The sequence below is a fragment of the Macaca thibetana genome, chromosome 11 (assembly GCF_024542745.1).
Source record: "Macaca thibetana thibetana isolate TM-01 chromosome 11, ASM2454274v1, whole genome shotgun sequence".
NCBI lineage: Eukaryota > Metazoa > Chordata > Mammalia > Primates > Cercopithecidae > Macaca > Macaca thibetana.
This window is the reverse complement of record NC_065588.1, coordinates 105,706,501-105,721,678: the sequence shown is the minus strand read 5'-3', so window position 1 is coordinate 105,721,678 and position 15,178 is coordinate 105,706,501. Positions and strand designations below refer to the sequence as shown.

The window sequence follows — 15,178 nt, the reverse complement described above, 5'->3', positions numbered from 1 at the left end:
AAGCCGGCACGGGTTTTCCCGCCCCGCTTCTTCCGTCAAACCAATGGGAAACAAGTCCCTGGGAGTGTCCCGCCCTGGGGCGAGAACCTCGAGCCAATGAAAATTGACAGCTGAGCGGTGGCGCGGCCAGCTGTGGGTGGAGTCACTCCGGGGCCTGGACGGGAACCTGGCGGGGTCAGCTCCCATCAAGAAGCCTGGCTGATGGCTGTGTGGGGCCTGGGGAGTCGTCTTGGCCTGCGCGGATGCTTAGGCGCCGCCAGGCTCCTGTATCCCCGTTTCCAGAGCTGCAGCCCTCAGGGCGTGGAAGACGGGGACAGGTGAGTGGCTGGCAGGAAGGGTAACTCGAACACCTGCTTTGAATCGTGGTGTCGTCGTCATGGGTACGTCACACCGTCGTGAGGTCACGGCGGCACCCGTCCGGTGACGTCTCCACGCTGTCCTGACGTCACCGTGGCAACGTGGACCACGTGGGCGCCAGAGACCAGGTAGTCTTTGCCTAAGTCCCAGTGAAACCCAGCTGTCATCGGGCAGGGCATGGCATATCCCGTGTGGGCCAGCAGGGCTCTCGACTCAGATTGTGACCAATTTCCATAGCAGTTTATCCCCCAGGTCCCAGATACACCAGCACCTTCTAAAGATGGCTTTCCTCATACACCTTGAAACTTGCACCCAACCCAGACCTCAGAACCTCTAGAGTACCGTGGATTAATAATGGATTAATTTAGTTCACAGATCCAGGAAATTAACCTTCGAATGGCCTTGTAGTGTCACATTTTAATTTTGAGCTATGTCATTGAGTTGTTTACATTGTTATTTGAAAATGCCACTTTTTGAGCTGTATTTTGGCAATTCTTCATCTCTGAGTACACTCGAAGCCTTATAGTATGGAAGTGGCTCAGGCTTCTTTTCCTGCAAGAGGCCCTAAGTTGGTGGAGTGTAAGGTAAGAATTTGGGTAGGATAGAGTTAAGAGTCCTAGCTACTTGGGAGGCTGAGGCAGGAGGATCCCTTGAGCCCAGGAGTTCAAGACTGCAGTGAGCTATGATCATGCCACTGCACTGCATTCCAGCTTAGGCAACAGAGCAAGACCCTGTCTGTGAACAAAATAATCATAGGCCAGGTATGGTGGCTCACACCTGTAATCACAACACTTTGGGAGGTTGAGGTAGCCGTATTGCTTGAACTCAGGAGTTCAAAACCAGCCTAGGCAACATGGTGAACCCGTCTCTACCAAAAAAAAAAAAAAAAAAATTAGCCGAGTGTGGTGGTATACACTTGTGGTTCCAGCTACTGGGGAGGCTGAGATGGGAGGATTGCTTGAGCCCGGGAGGCAGAGGTTGCAGTAAACCTAGATCATGCCACTGCACTCCAGCCTGGGCGACAGAGCGAGACCCCATCTCAAAATAATAATAATAATAATAATAATAATAATAAAGAAAGAATTTCAGCAGGATAGACGTTACAGTTTGTGCTCTGGTCTAGGACAGTTTTGAGCATCCCCCTCCTGCCTCTTCCTGGATGATCTAGGAAAGTGAGTCTCATCTGATCTACAGTTTCCTCCTCAGTAAAATGAAGAGAATAGGTGGTGCCTACCTTTGGGGTTGTGGAAAGATTCCAGGATAATTCCAGATGGTAATGCCTGTAAACTACTTGGCACAGTGCAGGGACAATGGCAAAGGATCAATCAAGTCCTTCAGCAAATAGGTATTAAGCCCATGTTGAGCAAGGCGTTATGTCAGCTACTGTACACACTGTCACCCAGCTCTGGTCTTGCCCACAAAATGTTTGCTATTAGAAGGGATCTAGGGGAAAGAAATCAATAAGAGATGACCATCTAAGCAGTAAGGGGTAAGTGCTGCCTCTGAGGTTACAAGCAGCAAGCTGGGACCTACTGAAGGAGCTGACCCTCTGTGTAAACCATCCCCACTCACCAGATACTGATGTTTATTTCTCATTAGGCCACAGCCTTCCTCGAAGACACCCAGGATCCCCAAGATTTACACCAAAACGGGAGACAAAGGTAGGGTGGGGACAGGTGAAAAACACAGAGAAATACTCACGGCATACACCATTTTAAAGTTCTTCCAAATTCTTTGCAGCCACTTAAAAGTATAATATGTGACCAGGCACAGTGGCTCATGCCGGTAATCCCGTCACTTTGGGAGGCCCTGTCGGGAGGCCAGGAATTTGAGACCAACCTGGCCAACATGGTGAAACCCCATCTGTACTAAAAATACAAAAATTAGCTGAGTATGATGGTGCATGCCTATAACCCCAGCAGCTACTTGGGAGGCTGAGGCAGGAGAATTGCTTAAACTTGGGAGGCAGAGGTTGCAGTGAGCCAAGATCATGCCACTGCACTCCAGCCTGGGTGACAGAGCGAGATGCTGTCTCAGGAAAAAAAAAAAAAAAAAAAAAAAGTCTCAGAAAAAAAAATATATATATATAAAATATGTGACAGATCTCAGTATACATTACAAAAATGTTATGTGAAATGAAAAACACTCGAGATATTAAATGACAAAAGCCTGAATCTATCTGGATAAGGATGTGCATATATATGTGTTCAGGTATATGTAGAATAGTCTGAAAGGTTACACCTGGGACTGTTCTGGGAGAGAGGTTGTGAGAGAGGAACAAACAGAAGGACTTTCACTATTTATATACTTTTATTCTATTTTATTGTTTTTTATAATGAGTATATATTACTTTAATAGTTTTTTAAATGCTAGAACATGTTATATAGAAAAAAGTAAGATGCAGAAGAATGTACTGCTATGATACTTTTTTTTTTTTTTTTTTTTTTTTTGATACAGAGTTTTACTCTGTCACCCAGGCTGGAGCGCAATGGCCCAGTCACAGCTCACTACAGCCTCCACCTTTCAGGCTCAAAGTAATCCTCCCACCTCAGCCTTCTGAGTATCTGGGACAACAGGCACACATCACCATGCCTGGCTAATACTTTTTAATTTTTTTTGTAGAGATGAGGTCTTGCTGTGTTGCCCAGGCTGGTCCTGAACTGCTGGGCTCAAGGTATCTTCCCACCTCAGCCTCCCAAAGTGCTCGGATTACAGGAGGCATGAGCTACCGCACCCAGCCAGTATACCATTTTTTTGTAGTATAAAAACATGCAGATCACTAGTATGCATTATTTTTTGGATATATACTTGTATAGGAAAAGTATAAAAGCATTCACGGGACATACTCAATGCCACTGAATGGTAAACTTAAGAAGGGTCAAAATGGCAAAATTCTGTTATGTTCATCTGTTACCACAATTAAAAAGAAGGAAGAGGATATTGGAAAGGACTTCTTATAGAGTTGGGCTTCTATTGGGTGGTTTGGGGGAGGATTCAAGGAAGTGGGGCTTTGCTGCGGATTGAATCCTGTTAGGAAGCAGGACTATTTCTGTAATTGGGTATCTTTTTTTGTTTTTCGAGACAGGGTCTAGTTCTGTTGCCCAGGTTGGAGTGCAGTGGCATGATCTCGGCTCACTGCAACCTCCACCTCCCAGGTTCAAGTGATTCTTATGCCTCAGCCTCCCAAACAGCTGGGACTACAGGCATGCACCACCATGCCCGACTAATTTTTTCTGTTTTTATTAGAGACAGGGTTTCGCCATGTTGGCCAGGCTGGTCTCGAACTCCTGGCCTCAAGTGATCTGCCCGCCATGGCCTCCCAAAGTCCTGGGATTACAGTGTGAGCCACCACACCTGGCCTGTAATTGGGTATCTTAATAATTTGTCTCTAGAAGACAGAAGGGACAAAGAGGTACTAACGCTGTAATGGATAAAGATGCAACAGCCACTCACATTAGCCAGGGAAGGGGGATGTTTGGTCATCTTTTGGCGTTTGGACAGTCATCTGTGCTCAGACATTATTCCAGAGTGGCCTTGTCTTGGTCTTGAACCGTCATAGTCGTAGAGTGACCTGTCTGACGATTTTCTGTGAAATGGTTTGTGTTCAGCAGAACACCACAGTCTACCTGTGAGTGCCAGGCCAACACCTGGCAACCCCAAAGCCTGCCCAATAGCAAAAGCCAGCTCTAAACTGTCAGGGGCAGTTTTCACTTTCTCAGAGGTTGGGGGAGAAAGGCAGGGACTGTGAGCTAGGCAGAGGCACAGAGGACTTTGACATCCTGTGAAATATAATGGTAATGTATATATGATATAAAATATGTAACATGTTTTATTTCTTTATCAGGATGGCTAGTGTATGATTCTTAAGTTTAAAATAAAAGCACATCAGGAAAGAAGTGAGGATAGTGGCTAACCCTTGGGGAGTGGCAACTAAAAGGGGGTACATGGGGGCTTTCAGGGTGTTGGTCATGTTCTGTTTATGAAGCTAGGTTCTGATCACAGAGGTATATTCAGTTAGTAGTAATTCACCAACTTGCACACTTACGATTTGAGTACTTTTCTGTGTATATGTTATACTTCAGGTTGAAAGTTCTTTAAGGGGTGGTGCGGTGGCTCATGCCTGTAATCTCAGCACTTTGGGAGGCTGAGGCAGGTGAATCACTTAAGGCCAGGAGTTCAAGACTAGCCTGGCCAACATGGCGAAAACCAGTCTTTACTAAAAATACAAAAATTAACCGGGCATGCTGGTACACACTTGTAATCCCAGCTACTTGGGAGACTGAGGCACGAGAATCACTTGAACCTGGGAGGCAGAGGTTTCAGTGAGCCAAGATCACGCTGCTATACTCCAGCCTGGATGACAGAGCGACAGTTCAAAAAAGAGAGAGAAAGTTCTTTAGAAACTTGAAAGTTAAAACAAACAAACAAAAAAAAAACAGCATATCAGGAAAACAGAATCTTAATTTGGGTGGCTAAACATTTTTTTCCACAGGGTTTTCTAGCACCTTCACAGGAGAAAGGAGACCCAAAGACGACCAAGTGTTTGAAGCCGTGGGAACTACAGATGAATTAAGTTCCGCTATTGGGTAAGAAGAACAGGATTGGCCTTGAGGTTGCATTTGAGTTGAGTATGGGTAAACGTAATGAATGTGAAGCTCCCACGTGTGCTGGACAGCTGCCTCGGAGGTTGTCAGCCCTTACTGAACTTTCCTCAGCGCTGAAGCACAGGCTGGGCAGCTCCACAAGGCTGCAGGGCTGCAGACTCCTTTCCCTTCTGGCCCTGCCGGTGCCTGCATGGCCTCTGGCCCATGCCATGTGAAGCTGCCTCCCTCTCATCCCTCACTTTTCAGGTGAGCCTGTGTGTGCCACTGAGGTTAGTATATTGAGTGAAAGAGGTGAGTTAGTATAATGCGCAGTACATCCAATGTGATCCCTTTTGTGAATGTTGTTTTTTACATAAGCCAAAGTATAGAAGGTGGACTCAAGGATGGGCCAGGTCAGGATGGGCAGGTCATGCTGTGGTCACAGACAACCCCCAAATCTCCTGGCTTAGGACACCAAAGGTGGACTGGCTGCTCCCACTTCACCCCCATCACAGGGTGGATGTGCTATGGCTCCATGTGGCCTTCACTCTGGGACCCAGGCTGCTAGGACAGCTGCTGCCTGGGGCGATTATCAGTCATTGTGGCAGAGGGAAAAGAGGTCATGGTGAAGCTCACAGTGGCTCCTGAGGCTGTCAAGGGATTGTGCAGTGGCGGTGTTGTCGCCAGCGAGGTTTATCCAAGGTGTGATTATTGCCGATTGAAAACTCTTCCCACTACCCCGCCATGATGACTTGAAGTATAGTCGACATTGGCAGTTTCTCACAGTCTTTATGGAGACTCAACTTTGTTGGTAAATAAAAGTTGAAAAAAAAAAAAAGTGTGAGCAGTGGCTCACAGGTCTAATCCCAGTGCTTTGGGAGGCCGAGGTGGGAGAGTCACTTGAGCTCAGGAGTTTGAGACCAGCTTGAGCAACATAGCAAGACCTCGTCTTTACTAAAAAGAAAAATTAAAAAATTAGCCAGGCGTGGTGGTGCACACCTGTAGTCCCAGCTACTCAGAAAGCTGAGGCAGGAGGATCACTTGAGTCTGAGAGGTTGAGGCTGCATTGAGCCATGATCGTGCCACTACACTCCAGTCTGGGCGAGAGTACAACTCTGTCTCCAAAAGACAAAGCTTTCTTGGGAGTGATGCCTTCCATTTACTCACATTTCAGTGGCCAGAGACTGTCATGTACACGTGCCTGACATCAGCGGGGTGGGAGGGGCAGCAAATATTTGCAAGCAGGAGCACAGTCTGCCCAGCGTGCCCTGCAAGCTGGTGACAGGGGGAGCAGCAACAGTCTCAAGTGCTGGATCCTGGTATCTGACTCTGGGCCTGTGGGCTATAGGTGTGTGGGAGCCAGATAGACCCAGCTACAGATTCAGCACCGCTGCAGATCATCTCTGGGACGTCAGGCAGATCAATGTGAGCCTCAGTTTACTGTTCTGTCAGGTAATCATCATGATAATTCCTGTCTCACTGTGTTCTTGTGGGGCTTAAATGAGATGATTCCACGTTTCACCCTGAGGACAGTGCCTAGCATAAGTAATAGCAATGTTAGCTATTATCATTCTTTTTTTTTTTGAGATGGAGTTTCACTCTTGTTGCCCATGCTGGAGTGCAATGGCACGATCTCGGCTCATTGCAACCTCTGCCTCCCAGGTTCAAGCAAGTCCCCTCATTATTACTGTTCTTAACACTTACCTGTTCCTGGCTACCATTTCTCCATGGCGGGCCTGGCTAGGTGAGATTTTCGGGACAGATAATGGGAGGTATAGATAGCCAGCCAGCTGGGTAGAGAAGGCAAACAAACCCCTTGGTGTGTGTGTGGGAGGGGGTCCAGAAGGGGGCAGATGCAAGACCAAGTGGGCAAAGGGAGAAAAGGCCAGTTCTCGCGTCAGCTATTCTAATGAGCTCTAAATCACGAGCCATCATCTCTCAGTTGACGAGGAGCAGCAGGTCGGGGAAATCTCGGTTGTGGATTCTTCCTTGGTCAGATATTGGCCAAGCATCTGCTGCAAGGCGCTGCTCAACAGAGAACCTCAGCCCCACCTTCCTGAGCCTCAGAGTGCAGGGAGCAGGCAGCACTCACCGGGCAGCTACACGCGTGGGAGCAGGCTTGGGGCAAGCGCCCAGTGGGGGCCTGCCACTGGCCTGGTCACGGAGCGTCCCTCGGCAAGCAGATACTTCTGCACACCTCCTGTGAGGCAGGCATGAGGCATCCGCTATGATGGAGACAGACTGTGTCCCAGCCTGCACGGCCCTTCCCTTTGGTCCAGAGGGAAGACACATACCAGGTGGGAATCACACTGGTGTGTTTAGTTCTAACTGTAAGATGTGCCAGGAAGATGGGCTGGATATTCTCCATTGGCCCATTCAAATCCCTTCTCTTCACCTTCTCTTTATGCATGGGAGGCTGGCCTTATCACCTGGTGGCTGTGCCACCTTGATTCCTTGGTCTTCTGGCATTCAGGTGGGTCCAGCCAGTGGGAGGCACCAGCAGGTGATGGGGGAGAGAGTGCAGAGAGATCAGGAGTGTGTGTGACCCCGTTCCCCAGCGGTGCATGGTTCTGGTGGCAGCTGGGCTCCCTCCCTCCCTCCCTCCCTGCTGAGTGACTCCAGAATCCAGCTCCCTCCAGGGTGAGTTGCACCTTCCCTGACCCTTGCCTTCAGGCTCCTGCATTTGCCTGAAACTCTGCCCACACCTCTGTGAATTGTCCCTTCCCAAAGCCCTCCTCCAGGAATCCCTGCAATGCACCACTGTCTGCTGCTGGGGCACTGACTGGTGCAGGAGGGAAGTGCAGGGTTCTGAGGGAGGCAGAGCCGGGGTCCTGACCTGTGTCGGGGGCAGTTTGCTTTCCCTGCCTTACGAGGGAAGTCCTCCCCAGCCTTCAAAGTCTCCCCTCCAGCATCACTTCCTCCAGGAAGCCCTCCCTGCCTCTCTAGCTAAGGTCAGATTAGGCTTCTGTTGCCCTTTTCTTCAGAGCACTGATCTCAGTTTGCACCTTCACATTCAGGAGTATATCTAATCTGATTACCTATCACACTCCTGAATATCACACTCCTGAACATGAAGGTATAAGCTTTGCCTGAAGTCCCAGAGACACTCAGCAGCGGTGCAGAATTTGCACCTGGGTCTGTGTGATTCCCACTCACCTATAACCACAGGGCCACGGGTCAGAGCTCAGGATCCATCACTTGAGACTGTCACTGCTCACCCTGTCACCAGCTTGCTGGGCAGAGCCTGGCTCAGCTTCTGTTCACCAGACTCTCGTGGGCCTGGTCAGAATAGTTGTTCAAAAGGAATTATTGACTGGAAATAATGAGTATCCGAAAAGGCATTTCAAGAAAGAAATACTACCAACCCCCCAAGTGGAAGGCTATAATGTTCTTATTGTCAGCAAGAAAAATAATGTGTTTATTATATCTAAATTAACTAAATGGCCCACCACCTGAGAATCTATTGTTTACGGCAAGACAGGGCCTAGGGACATTACATTACAGGCGAACGCTTTTTCCTTTTCCTTCATAGGTTTGCTGTGGAATTAGTCACAGAAAAGGGCCACATATTTGCTGAAGAGCTTCAGAAAGTGAGTAACACCGTCTTACCCAAGCTGGGAATCTTCATCCCTGGTGGCCATCACGGGACTCAGCATCCAGCCATCAGTTCCTCTTTGTGTCACCTGGGGCTAGTCATTCTCCCTCCGTGAGCTCCGTTTCTTCATCTGTGAAATAGGGACAGGCCAGGTGTGGTGGCTCACACCTGCCATCTCAGCTGCTTGGGAGACTGAGGCAGGAAGATCACTTGAGGCCAGGAGCCTGGGTAGCACAGTAAGACCCCAACTCTACAAAATATTTGAAAATTAGCCAGGCGTGGTGGTGAATGCCTGTAGCCTCAGCTACTCAGGAAGCTGAGGTAGGAGGATCTCTTGAGCCCAGGAGATCAAGGCTGCAGTGAGCTGTGATCATGCCACTACACTCCTACCTGGGCAACAGATTGAGACCCTGTCTCAGGTCGAGCACCATGGTTCAATCAAGCTTGTAATCCCAGCACTTTGGGAGGCCAAAGTGGGAGGATCACTTCAAGCCAGGAGTTCAAGACCAGCCTGGTCAACTTAGGGAGACCCTGTCTCTACAAAAAAAAAAAAAAAAAAAAAATTAGCCAGGTATGGTGGCATGCACCCATAGTCCCAGCAACTTACAAGGCTGAGTGGGAGAATCGCTTGAGTCTTAGAGGTTGAGGCTGCAGGGAGCTGTGATTACACCACTGCACTCTAGCCTGGGCAACAGAGTGGGATCCTGTCTTAAAAAAAAAACACCTCTGTCTCCAAAACAAACGATTGGAGACATATAATCTTCCTTCACAGGTGAGTGGTGAGGATTGCACTAAATGAGGGAATTTAAAATGGAACGGTTCTCAACCCAGGGCCATTCTGCCCCTCAGGGCCTGCTGAGCAATATCTGAAGACTTTTTTAGTTGTCGCATCTGGGGTGGGGGTGTTGCTGGCATATAAATATCCTGCAATGCACGGGACAGCCCCCATCAACAAAAAATGACCCGGCCGTGAATGGCAATAGCACCAAGGCTGAGAAAGCCGGTGTGAAGTGCCTCGCTCGTGCCTGATGCAGAGGGAACCTGGAGAGGCCCAGCTGCGGTGAGCCCTCAGCCAGTGGGACTCACGTGTCACAGTGTCACTGTTCTGTTCCCTAAGAAGGAGGGGGCCTCTGACCCACACAGAGAACTTCAAGCACGGAGGCAGGGTCGCCACCTGAGAATGCCCAGGGTGCCGCACTTTACACCTCCACACAGACCCAGATCCCCAGAAACCACTCCCCGCAGGGGCAGCCCTTCCCACTTCCATTCTGAAGCCCAGGCTGGAGCCTGCTCAGGCCCCTGGGAACAGACAGAGGGGAGTAGGTGGGGCTGCCACAGGCCGTGGCTGCAGGAGGATGGGAAGCCTCAGCCACCAGAACATTCAGTGTGGTGGAGGAAGGCTTTCAATCTCCTGAGGAGCCGCGGTAGCAGCGGTCATTTCTGTCTGCTGTATGCGTTGGGTCGCAGCTGCCATGTCACCTCCTCCAGGGCCTTCCCTGGCCACCTCACCTCCAGCTGGGTTAGGCACCGCTCCTAGGTTTCCACATCCTCTAACCACAGGAATCACAAGGGGAGTTAACCTGTTCACCCATCTGCCTCCCACCCAGCCTTGGCACTGTAAGGGCGGGGACTGTGTCTTATTCACCTGGGAGCCCCACCTGGCCTGGTAGCTGCTCGCAGGGCCTGTGGATGAGGTCGGGCAGCAATGCCATGGCTCTCCTCGTATCACCCATTTCACCCTCACAGATGCCCGTGAGGTGGAAGTTAATGTCCACAATTTATAGGGAGCCAAACTGAGCCTCGGAAAGGCTGACTTGCCCAGCCCCCACAGCCAGGCATCAGTGGAGCGGGAATCTGATTCCCAAACTGGTGCCAGTCCAGCCCCTGGGGTACACGCTGCACTGGTGCCAGTCCAGCCCCTGGGGTACACGCTGCACTTGGCCAACCAAGTGGGTAGTGTTACCACTCCCGCTTTGACTGTGGAAGCACAGGGACCCCAAGCTTGCCCAAGGTCTGCTGGTCAGAAGCCCTAGGAAGGTTCCAGCCCAGTGCTGGATGGGCAGCGTCTGCTCTTACACACCATGGCCTGCTTCTTGAATGCTGTCACAGTGGCCATCTTAGAAGAGGTCAGAGGTCGCAGACCTTCACCCTCCTGGTAGCCCACCATCCAGCTCGAGTGGACCCTGGCTGGGCACAAAATCAGAGGTGGTACTTGTGGTTTTCACATGCATGGGAGCTGTTGGACATTTGTCATGCAGGGGCCTGGAGCCCTTGCAGCAGACCCCAACAGACCACTTCTGTTCCAAGCAAACCTACCCCCTACCTGGACAGAGCACAGGCCTCACCCAGCCAGGCTTCCTGCTCCCGGAACCCCCAAACGCCTTGGCTGACTACATTCTCCAAGCTCCTTGTCCTTTAGAGTTGAGAAAGCACTGTCAAATTTGATCTCTTGGCCCAGCTGTCAAATGTTGAGAAAAGAAGAAAACCTCATAGGGCTTAGGCGCACGGGAGACGTGGGCAGAGCCTAGACGTTTCCTCTTAACTGTCCCTGGGTGTGTGATGAGCGTCATCTGCTTAACCCGGCTGCTGGCCCCACACAAGCCTTTTCCTCCCTCAGACTGCAAAAGAGCCACAGCAGGTCCCCCTCAGCAGGGCTGGGTGTCCAACAAAGATGTGCTGAAGGTTCAGAGTTTGCCTTCAAATGTCAGCCAGTTCAAGGTCTGACAGCCTGTATGAGTCCGTTCTCTCACTGCTATAAAGAACTACCTGAGACTGGATAATTTATAAAGAAAAGAAGTTTAATCTGCACATGATTCTGCGGGCTGTACAGGCTTCTGCTTCTGGGGAGGCCTCCGGAAACCTACAGTCATGGCGGAAGGCAAGGGGGAAGCAGGTGCATCTTCACATGGCTGACAGGAGAGAGAGTGAAGGGGGAGATGCTACACACTTTCAAACCACATCTTGGGAGAACTCTATCACAAGACAGCACTAGGGGACTGGTGCTAAACCATTCAAAACCACCCCAATGATCCAATCACCTCCCACCAGGCCCCACCTCCAACTCTGGGGATCACAATTTAGCATGAGATTTGGGTGGGGACACAGTGCCAAACCATATCAGCCCTTCACGAGCTAGCTGGCACAGGCTTTGCCGGCGTGTTAGGTGGCGCCTCTGCACATGGAACCACATTCTCTCTGTCCATCCCATCCCAAATAGATCTTGACTGTCACCTTCTGTTGCCTCCCAGATCCAGTGCACATTGCAGGACGTCGGCTCGGCTCTGGCGACACCGCGCTCCTCGGCCCGGGAGGCTCACTTAAGTAATTCTCAACCTCCTGTGAGCCCTAGGATCAGGGGACTCTCCTAGGGGTTACCATCTGGGAGCCCAGGCCCCCAGGGACCCACAGGTGGGCCAGTCAGCCTTGCTTGTAGCCCCTGGGAGGGAAAGTACCTTCTGAGCCAGTGGAAGCAGTCTGCGGGACAGCAAGGTGGAAGGGCAGCGGGGGCGGTTCCCGCCATAGTCTGGTGGGTGATGGCCTCATGGTAGTTCCCTCTGCTCCTTGGCTCCTCAGAGTACACCGTGTTCGAGTCGGGGCCCATCCTGGAGCTGGAGCAGTGGATCGACAAGTATACCTGCCAGCTCCCACCACTCACAGCCTTCATCCTGCCTGTAGGTACTGGGCAGGCTTAACGGGGTGGCTGCAGGCAGTTGCAGTGACAGACACACATGGCCTCTGAATAAGTCCCTCTGTTCACAGTGACAGACGCTGTCCTCCAGTTTCCCCAAGTCCCTCCAGGTCCTCACCGGTCCCTTCCAGCCCTGCCCACTCTGGAGCAGGGTGCCCAGTGGGTGTGCCCTGGCAGGGCTCCTGGAGGCAGAATGCTTCCTGGTTTGGGGGGCAGGGCTGGACTTCAGAGGAGCTGCTGTCTGCAGTGGGCACACCTTTCCCACCCTGCTCAGGCAATGTCCCTTTCTGCTTTCAGTCAGGAGGCAAGATCAGCTCAGCGCTGCATTTCTGCCGGGCCGTGTGCCGCCGGGCTGAGAGACGGTAAGAGGGCCCAAGGGAAAGGGAGAGGGGGAGAGGGAGAGGGGCCTCTGCACCGCAGGCAGGAGGCAGTTACAGCAGGGCCATCTCTGAGCCATCCGGCCACACATCAACAGACCCTGTCTGGGCCCTTCCACTGTGCCAGACGGGGACCAGGACAGACCAAGTCCCTGTCCTCAGAGCACTGTGTTGTGGAGTGGAGACAGTGACACGTGACCAAATGGACTATCAGACAACACAATTGCACCTTGCTGTGAGCCCTGTATTCTGAGAACAACAGGAAGTTATTGCTGGGTTTCCAGCCATGTTGGGACGGGTAGACATGAAAGGACCCTGCTGGCCTCTGGGTGCATGAGGCCCCTGAAAGGCCTGCATGGCTTTGGGGAGCCCAGGTGGACGCTGTCAGCAGACTAGCCACCACCACCCCAAAGCTACTGACAGCCTTTTCAAGGAATTTGTAGAAGGAAATGAGCAAAGTCTCTGCTACACCACTCAGACCAGGCTGCCAGCCTGCTTTACAGAGAAGAGAAAGCAAGCCCTACTTTGATCCAGTGGACAGGTACTTTGCGTTCATAATTTCATTTACTCCTTGTTGATAGCCCTGGGAGAGAGGTGGTGTGGCCTTCGCTTTACAGGAGTCAGGAAGCTGTGGCTCAGAGAAATGACACCGTGGCCACAGTCCCCCAAATGGTTGGTAGCAGAATCCAGATTGGAGTCCACGTCTGTCTGGGCCAAGCATGAGCTCTTCCACAGTCCCACATCACTAAGGTTTTGTTCTTTATGAAAGGCTCTTGGGCCCAAATGGCTCCTGTAACAGAGCAAGCTTTGGCTTCAAAAGAAAAAAAATTGTCATTTGTACAAAGCCATCCATCAGCAGTGCTCATAATAGCAAGAAACTGGAAACAACCCAAAGATCTAACACAGGCATAGAGCAGCTGACAGGCCCTCCGTGCAGCAGAGTTACGCAGCCGTGGCAGTGGCCAGGTGCAGATCGTCCTGAGGTGGGAACGCGCGCCCGGGGCATCTCGGGTGAAGAAGCTGCTCGCTGAGCGTGCGGTGCCCACTAGAGACAGCCTGGAACTCTGACAGGCCTGGACGCACACCCTGCTGGGCCGCTAGCCAGGTGCATGGCTTTGGGTGGGGATGAGAACCCTGAGGCTGGGCTTTAGGTGGCTGGCCTGCCAACAAAGTGTATGCCACAGGATGATACCTGGGAAAGGCTCAGCAAGGGCCCGCCACCACACTGGTGCCCAGCAGATGGCTGTCCAGTGTCTAATGTATCTGCACATAGACGGGCATGGACCCCTAGGAATCCAGAATCCTGTGGAATCAGGAGCTTGGTCTGCCTGGGTCTTTTTCTCCCCTGTGAAGTTGTTCTAAGTCATGATGTACAAGCATGATGTACAAGGGGCTTAGAGTTTAGCCCATTGGGAATTAAGGGTCAGGCCCCCACTTCCTTTGAAGGCTGGAGGCTGACCACCCCAACTTCACCCCACCCAGACTCAGGTCCAATGGTACAAAAGCTGGCTGACTGGCCGGGGTGTGGTGTAGGCGAGGCGGCTCCCTCAACTCCCCAGCTGTGCTCTAGTCCTCCTTGGCCAGGCCCTCCTGCGATGTGCCCGTGGAAAGAGGGCCGATGGCCTGTTTAAACCCACCTGTGACGGATTTGTCATCTCCAGTGCTGGCCGAGCTTGTGCAGGCTCAGGTTGAGCGGTAGTGGGATGTGAAATGCTGCTCAAGGTTTAGGCCCCAGGTCAGAGCCTGTTAAGCCCCATAATGTCACATGACTCAATGTCTCCTCTCTTTCTAGCGTGGTGCCTCTTGTCCAGATGGGAGAGACCGATGCGAACGTGGCCAAGTTCTTAAACAGGTACTCGCGTGGAACCTGGGGGTCCCTCTCTGAAAGCCGAGGCTCGTCTGTGGGAAGTAGCAGTGGTGCAGTGTTCCCACACCCCCTCCTTCATTCCCTTAGTGTTTATGAACATCTGCTCTGTGCCAGGCACCACGGCAGGCACAGGAGAGGCAGTGGCGAACAAGGTGGACACTGTGCCTGTCCCGAGAAGATTCAGATCTTATTGGGAGAGGCTGCTGTAAAAACCAGGAAGAAAAACTTATGTACAAAGTGGCCTTGCGGGAGCGAAGGGCGTTCTTAGAGGCTGGGTGCTCAGGGAAGGCCTCTCGGTGGTGGCCGACCAGGGAGCCAGGCTTCAGGCCCTCTCTCAGCCAGTTTCCTCTCCCCGAGAGGGCCTGGGGCAGTGTGAACCAACAAAAGAGAGCCGGGCCAAGCTGAGCCCAGGGGCCCCCTGTGCAGGCCCCAGTGAGCCAGGCTAGCCCAGGGAGGGCTTCCTCTGCCTTGCTGCCGGCCCATGAGGCTGGAGCCACACCTGGCCCAACGCCTGCTCTGCTGGCTCCTGCCCCAGCCCTGGCTCCTGTGGCACCAGTGTGAGCAAGGCCAGAGCCTGGGGGCAGGTAGAGAGCTGGGGGAGTGGGTCTGCACCCCAGGAGCTGTCCTGGGTATCTAGAAAGTGACCTCAGGCCCCTGACTGGCCACTCCTCCCACGGACATGGCCTGGCTTCGACAGGTCCTGAGCAGCTC

General features: G+C 52.0%; 1 protein-coding gene and 1 non-coding gene across 2 annotated transcripts in view; both read left to right on the top strand.

Moving 5' to 3' along the window:
* Positions 1-15,178, top strand: part of MMAB (metabolism of cobalamin associated B) — a 282,131-nt gene that overhangs the window by 265,294 nt on the left and 1,659 nt on the right. Inside the window, exons 2-9 of the mRNA XM_050749939.1 lie at positions 150-317; positions 1,957-2,018; positions 4,850-4,943; positions 8,473-8,530; positions 11,784-11,856; positions 12,109-12,206; positions 12,521-12,585; positions 14,393-14,452. Coding sequence (XP_050605896.1) covers positions 202-317; positions 1,957-2,018; positions 4,850-4,943; positions 8,473-8,530; positions 11,784-11,856; positions 12,109-12,206; positions 12,521-12,585; positions 14,393-14,452 — 626 coding nt within the window. The 5' untranslated portion in view covers positions 150-201. The remainder of the gene's footprint in view (positions 1-149; positions 318-1,956; positions 2,019-4,849; positions 4,944-8,472; positions 8,531-11,783; positions 11,857-12,108; positions 12,207-12,520; positions 12,586-14,392; positions 14,453-15,178) is intronic.
* On the top strand, positions 5,598-5,738 carry LOC126931954 (U4 spliceosomal RNA). The gene has a single exon (XR_007718051.1). It is a non-coding gene; the product is annotated as a U4 spliceosomal RNA (small nuclear RNA).